General features: G+C 38.3%; 1 protein-coding gene across 2 annotated transcripts in view; it reads right to left on the bottom strand.

The window, feature by feature from the left end:
- The window catches only part of Rbl1 (RB transcriptional corepressor like 1), a 62451-nt gene that overhangs the window by 41628 nt on the left and 14628 nt on the right, over positions 1 to 6195 (bottom strand). The window contains exons 3-6 of one of the 2 annotated variants that reach the window (XM_008836543.3): positions 5142 to 5342; positions 3939 to 4003; positions 3698 to 3826; positions 3431 to 3591 (exon numbers count right to left, since the gene is read on the bottom strand). In XM_008836543.3, coding sequence (XP_008834765.1) covers positions 3431 to 3591; positions 3698 to 3826; positions 3939 to 4003; positions 5142 to 5342 — 556 coding nt within the window. The remainder of the gene's footprint in view (positions 1 to 3430; positions 3592 to 3697; positions 3827 to 3938; positions 4004 to 5141; positions 5343 to 6195) is intronic. The other variant, XM_017799023.2, reaches the window with a different exon arrangement.

Raw genomic sequence — 6195 nt, 5'->3', positions numbered from 1 at the left:
GGCTGCCCTTGAACTCACAGAGATCCGCCTGCCTCTGCCTCCCAAGTGCTGGGATTAAAGGTGTGGACCACCATACCCAGCATCAGATTTTAATGATAGAAGTAACTAAGAGAAAACTTAAAAAAAAAAAAAAATCTAAGATTAATGGGCCTCAAAACCCAAACTGAGAAACCTTTTAAACAAATTCCTCAAGTGATTCTGATGAAAGATATTCATTATTAAACAGCAGCGTATGAGAAGAAAACTAAATTTACTACTACATGCTTCAGGCAAGCAAAAAGTTTAAAAGGAGAGCCATATGCATAAACACATGCTTGCAATCCTAGCACTTGGGAGGTGGAGGTCAACGGATCAGTAATTTAAGATTACCCTCTGGTACCTAGTGAGTTTGAAGCCAGCCTAAACTACATGAAATCCTGTCTCCAGAAAGAAAAAAATGGGGCTGGGCAAGGTGATGAATGCCTTTAATCCCAGCACTCGGGAGGCAGAGGCAGGCAGATTTCTGTGAGAACAAAGCCAGCCTGGTCTACATAGGGAATTCCAGGCCAGCCGGGGCTATAGGGCCACCCTGTCTCAAAAAGCAAAAAACAAACAAACAAATGAAAAAGATTAAAAGGGAATTTATGGGGTTGGGTTGTTAGCTCAGTAGTATAGCACTTGTGTGGCACTTAGAAGGTCCAAACTCTTTTTGAAAATTTTATTTTAGGTTTATGAGTGTATGGCCTGTATGTATATAAGAGAACCCATGTCATGAAATGCCCACAGAACTTAGGCGAAGGCATCGTATCCCCTGGAACCAAAGTTACAGGTGGTTGTTAGCTGCCATGTGGGTGCTGGGATTCGAACCCAGGTCCTCTGCAAGAGCAACCAGTGTTCTTAACCGATGAGCCATCTCTCTGGCCACAAGGTCCTGAATTTTATATCCAGCATCACAAAGGGGGAGATGGGAAGCACCTAGCTTCTTACTAGTGGTGAGAAATGAAATCTACACAAGTTGTTGATAGTTTTCGTATACCCCACTATACTTAGATTAAAATTAAGTATTGGGGCTGGAGAGATGCCTCAGCATTTAAGAACATTGGTTGTTCTTGCAGAAGACCTGGGTTCGAATCCCAGCACCCACATGGCAGCTAACACCTGTCCATAACTCTAGTCCCAGGGGATCCGACAGCCTCTTCTGACCTCCACAGGCATGGCATGATAGTTTTCGTATACCCCACTATACTTAGATTAAAATTAAGTATTGGGGCTGGAGAGATGCCTCAGCATTTAAGAACATTGGTTGTTCTTGCAGAAGACCTGGGTTCGAATCCCAGCACCCACATGGCAGCTAACACCTGTCCATAACTCTAGTCCCAGGGGATCCGACAGCCTCTTCTGACCTCCACAGGCATGGCATGGCAAAAAATAAAATAAATAAAAAATAAAAATAAGTATCATCCTACAGGCTCAAGGCCTGGATCATTATCCAATCCAATCATCCAATCCAGAATACTCTGACTAACAAAATATTTACAAAACCAAAATGATGTTTTTGTTTCTTGTGGACTAATGACTTTTAGTTAAACCGAGCAAAACCATGCTCCTGGGTCTGATGACCCTGCTGTCTCCTTGGCAACCTCAGTTTGGTAATCCACGCAAAAAGAAAATGAATGTGGATATGCTTGAGAATTAACATATCATAGGGCTACAAGCCGTGTACCCACCACTGGAAGGAATACAGGTTGCCAAGGACATGTGACTTTGAATGAATGTGAACTACGGATGAAAAGACCAGATGGTCTGTGAGGATAAAGGATGGAGCCCAACTTGAACTTGTACTTCCCCAACAAAGCGGGAAAGGGGAGACAGTGGGAGACTAGAGACAGTTCCACCAGCACAGGGTGAAGACAAGAAAGATCCATTGGTACAGTTCTGGAAGACAGATAGTTCTAATAGATAAGGGAACCAGTGTCTTCCTGAGTTCCCGCCCACTCTTAAAAACTTAAAAAATAAGAGTCCATCTATTTGTTCAGGTGATTATGATATAGGCATAATAATAAACACCACAGGTTCTGGAATAAAAGAAACTGTTACAAGTTGGGCACATGCCTTAAATCTCAGCACTAGGGAGGCAGAGGCAAGCAGATCTCTGTGAGATGGAGCCCAGCCTGGTCTACATAGTTCTAGGCCAGCTAAGGTAACAGGAAGACCCTGACTCTAATACAGGAAAAAGGGGCCAGTAAGATAGCTCAGCAGGTAAAGCACTTGCCACCAAAACTGACAGCCTGAGTTTGATCCTAGGACCCACATGGTGGAAGGAAAGACCAAATCCTGCAAGCTTTCCTCCACACAAGCACCATGGCATATGCACACCTACACACATACACACAAAAATAAATAAATGTTTAAAATGCGTTTAAAATGCAAAAAACAAAACAATAAAAGAAACTTTCAATTATTTTGCTCAGACAATAGCTAGGTCATACAGAAAACAAGATGCACAGTCACCATACCAAAGTTTACTGAATCTGTACAATGTATTCTTTAAATGTTTACTTTGCTGGAGATGTTCAACATGGAAACAAGAGACCATGATTTATATAGACTTAAAGATGGGTAAGTTAGGGAAGGCTTTATACTTAAAAAAAAAAAAGTCTCATGGGTCAGTGGGATAGTTTATTTAGTAGGCAAAGGCACTTGCTACTAAATAAGCCTGGCAACCTGAGTTCAATCCCTGGAATCTATGTCAGGGTGGAAGAATAGAATTGACTCCACAAAGTTGTCCTTTGACATCCACATGCGTGCCATCAGTCACACACATCAAGCACGTGCATCACACACAATTATAATGATAACAAAAATTTTAAAGAAAACCTTCATAATACTTGCTAAATGGCAGGGGACCACAGTGATGACTTAAACTAAACCCTTTTATCAAAGAGAAATTATAAGACCTAGTTGAATTATATGATTCAAGGTCAGAGAATTAAGAAGCTGAACAAGCTAATTCATAAGCAGAAAAATAATTAATGAGAAAAAAATACAATGCATATAAGACTGCAAGTAATTTTTTGTTTTACTTATGAGGAATTAAAGCAACAGTTGCTAATATACTACATTACTTTTAGTAAACAGTAGTTATTCAAACTACTTGTGGCAGTAATTTAGACAGCTTACTATGACTTATTTTTCACAATCCTGTATCAGGCTGATTCTGATTCATGTCAGAACCCCATAGAATCGCCGGTGGTGCATTTCCTTGGTAAGACATAAAACTGGGCACCTTCTTTACAGCCTAGTTTCTCAAATCACCTTACATCAGTGGGCAATGCTACGTCACAGTGACAATGAGAGCTGGGAATCTTGACCCTAAGTCCAACAATGCAGAGAACATTCTTGGAACATTTTGTCAGGTTGCTGCTGACCCTAAACATCTTATTATTAATACCTTCTTATCAAAGAGTTTTGAAATATATGGCTTGAAGTAATGCTCCTTTATTCCTTTTGCTTCTACTAGAAGTCCATCATGCAGTTCACATAGCACAGTAATGATGCAGGGAGGTTCTTCAGGACCATTAAAGTCAGGAGTATGGAAAGCAGGTGGTAAACCTAGTTTGATGGAGTATGAAGAGAAATAGGAAGGACAAAAAATAATATGGTCAACTTGTAAACTCTTAAAAAATTAACGATTACTTTTAAAAAATACAGATTTTACCTTTAAATGATGGATTTAGCAAGTCTCGTCTATTTGGGCACATAACAGCATTGGCAAAAATCAGGTCCAAGCAGCACAGAAGTAAATGATATGAGTTTACTAAATCATCACCAATCATACGAAAATTACCTTTATAAGGGGGAAAAAAAAGATAAAACCCAGAAACTTCTCACGTTAAAAAAAAAAAAAATCACCAAATTCTCAGGGTAGAAACATAAAGCCACTGAAAATGCCAACTTACCCTTAGTGTAAACAAACAGTGTCCAACAGAAATTAAAGAGATCCTTAACACTGCAAGGAATTCTCCTAAAAAGAAAAAAAAAAAAGATTTTGTTTTGTTTTTGTGGGTTTATTTGTTTAACTAGATTGCTAAGAATTATTTAAAATAGCAAATAATAATAGGGTCAAATTATATGTAAAATTCCACTAAAAAGACAAGATAATCCATGTCTTAGAAATCAACTTAGTAAATATTTCTAATGAACATTAAAAGAAATAGAATAAAAAATATTTTCCCAAATTTTCTGATATAAGTAACTATCCATGAAGTTTAAAATAAATTTAAAGGCTTGGAGACATGATTCCATGGTTAAGAGCACTGGCTGACTGGCTGCTCTTGTATAGAACCTGGATTCAGTTCCCAGCACACACATGGCAGCCAAAAATCATCTGTAACTCCAGTTCCAGGGGATCCAACACCCTCTTCTGGCCTCTGAGGAAACTGCATGAATGTGGTATACCTACATACATGAAGGCAAAACACTAATACACATAAAATAAACATAAGTAAATGAAAACAATTAAAAATATGGACTGGAGAGATGGCTCAGTGGTTAAGAGTAATGGCTGCTCGTGCAGAGGGACCAAAGTTTGATTCCCAGCACACACATGGCATCTAACCACCATCCATAACTCCAGTTCCAGGGGATCTGACACTCTTTCCATGGCGCTGCATGACATGGGTGTACTTACATACATGCAGGCAATATACTCATACACATAAAATAAGATAAAATAAAGTTTTTTTTTAATACAAAAAGAAATTTAAAGCCAGATATAGTGGCACATATCTTTAATCCCAGCACTCGGGAGACAGAAGCAGGTGGATCTCTGAGTTCGAGGCCACCCTGGTCTACATATTAAGTTCCAGGCCAGGTTGGGGCTACAGGAAGATCTTGTCTCAAAAAGATAAAAAAGAAGAAGAAAAAAAAGAAATTTAAGCTGGGCATGGTAAGGTTAGCCTGGTCTACAAGGAAAGCTCCAGGCCAGCCAGTGCTACAATAGTGAGATCATCTCAAAAAACAACAACCAACCAAACAACAAAAATAAAGTAAAATAATTTAAAAATTTTAGTTTACAGCTAGATACTTCAGGTAAAATGTAGACATTTGAAAGAACAAACTCAACAATTCTGTATCACAGATTTGTAGATTAAGGGTCTCACCTCTGCTTCCTGCTTCGTGGCAACTTTGGGAGCTCTTCATATGGATTTTGAAATATATCTAAAAAAATTGGCTCAAATTTTTTAAAAATTACAGTGGATACTTCAAAATTTCTTTCTAGCCTTTCTATACGTTCACGAAATTCCTGTGGTAGGTTTGACATGTCCATCCACTTCTTCATTTTACTAAAAAACTGTATTAAACTAAAACAAATAGAAGAAAAAAAGCAACTTTAAAATTAATCCATATATGGATTAAAGAGGATACTTCTTCATGACTACGAATCCTTATTTCAAAAACTGAATTTATCAAAATATATTGCATGCATGCATGAAATTCTCAAAGAATAAAAATATTAAAAAAAATCAGGATTCATGAGAGTAAACAACAACAAAAAACCTCACTCCCAAGTGCTATGAAACTACTTGGGTTCCCAGGATCACATGGAGACTGGCAACCCAGATTTAGAGGTGATGACCTTGTCTTCTATTATGTAGGGACTGAGAGCACCTACCTGCTCCTTTTATTCTCTACAGATCTAAATGATGTTCTGCATGTGGCATGTGAGGTAAATGTTAATAGACTCATGGGTTTGCAAAGTTGGTTTCAAGAAAAACAAGTCTCTCAAATGGAAAGTTGGTCACAAAGTACCAGAGTATTACAAAATTCAAGTGTTTGAGTTCAGGTACTGGAGAGAGATAGCTCAGCAGTTAAGCACACGGGCTGTTCTTGCAGAGGAACTGGGTTCAGTTTCCAGCACCCACATGGTGGCTAACAACCATTCATAACTCCAGTTCTAGGGGATTCGTTGGCCTCTTCTGACCTCTGCAGGTATTACAAGACACAGGTGCAACTTACATACTTACAAGCAACATACTTATACACATAATAAAAATAATAAATAAAATTTCAAGTGTTTGAGTCCTAATGTGTGGCTTTACCACCAAAAAGCAAGCAAGCAGAATCACTATATAATAGTAGGTATGTTTTTTATTAGAACGGTATTATATTTGACAAAGTGTGATTTTAACATGATAAGTTTTCAATATCTAGTAC

Source organism: Nannospalax galili, unplaced genomic scaffold (assembly GCF_000622305.1).
Source record: "Nannospalax galili isolate Female #2095 unplaced genomic scaffold, S.galili_v1.0 scaffold258, whole genome shotgun sequence".
NCBI lineage: Eukaryota > Metazoa > Chordata > Mammalia > Rodentia > Spalacidae > Nannospalax > Nannospalax galili.
This window is presented reverse-complemented; position numbering and strand designations above follow the sequence as displayed.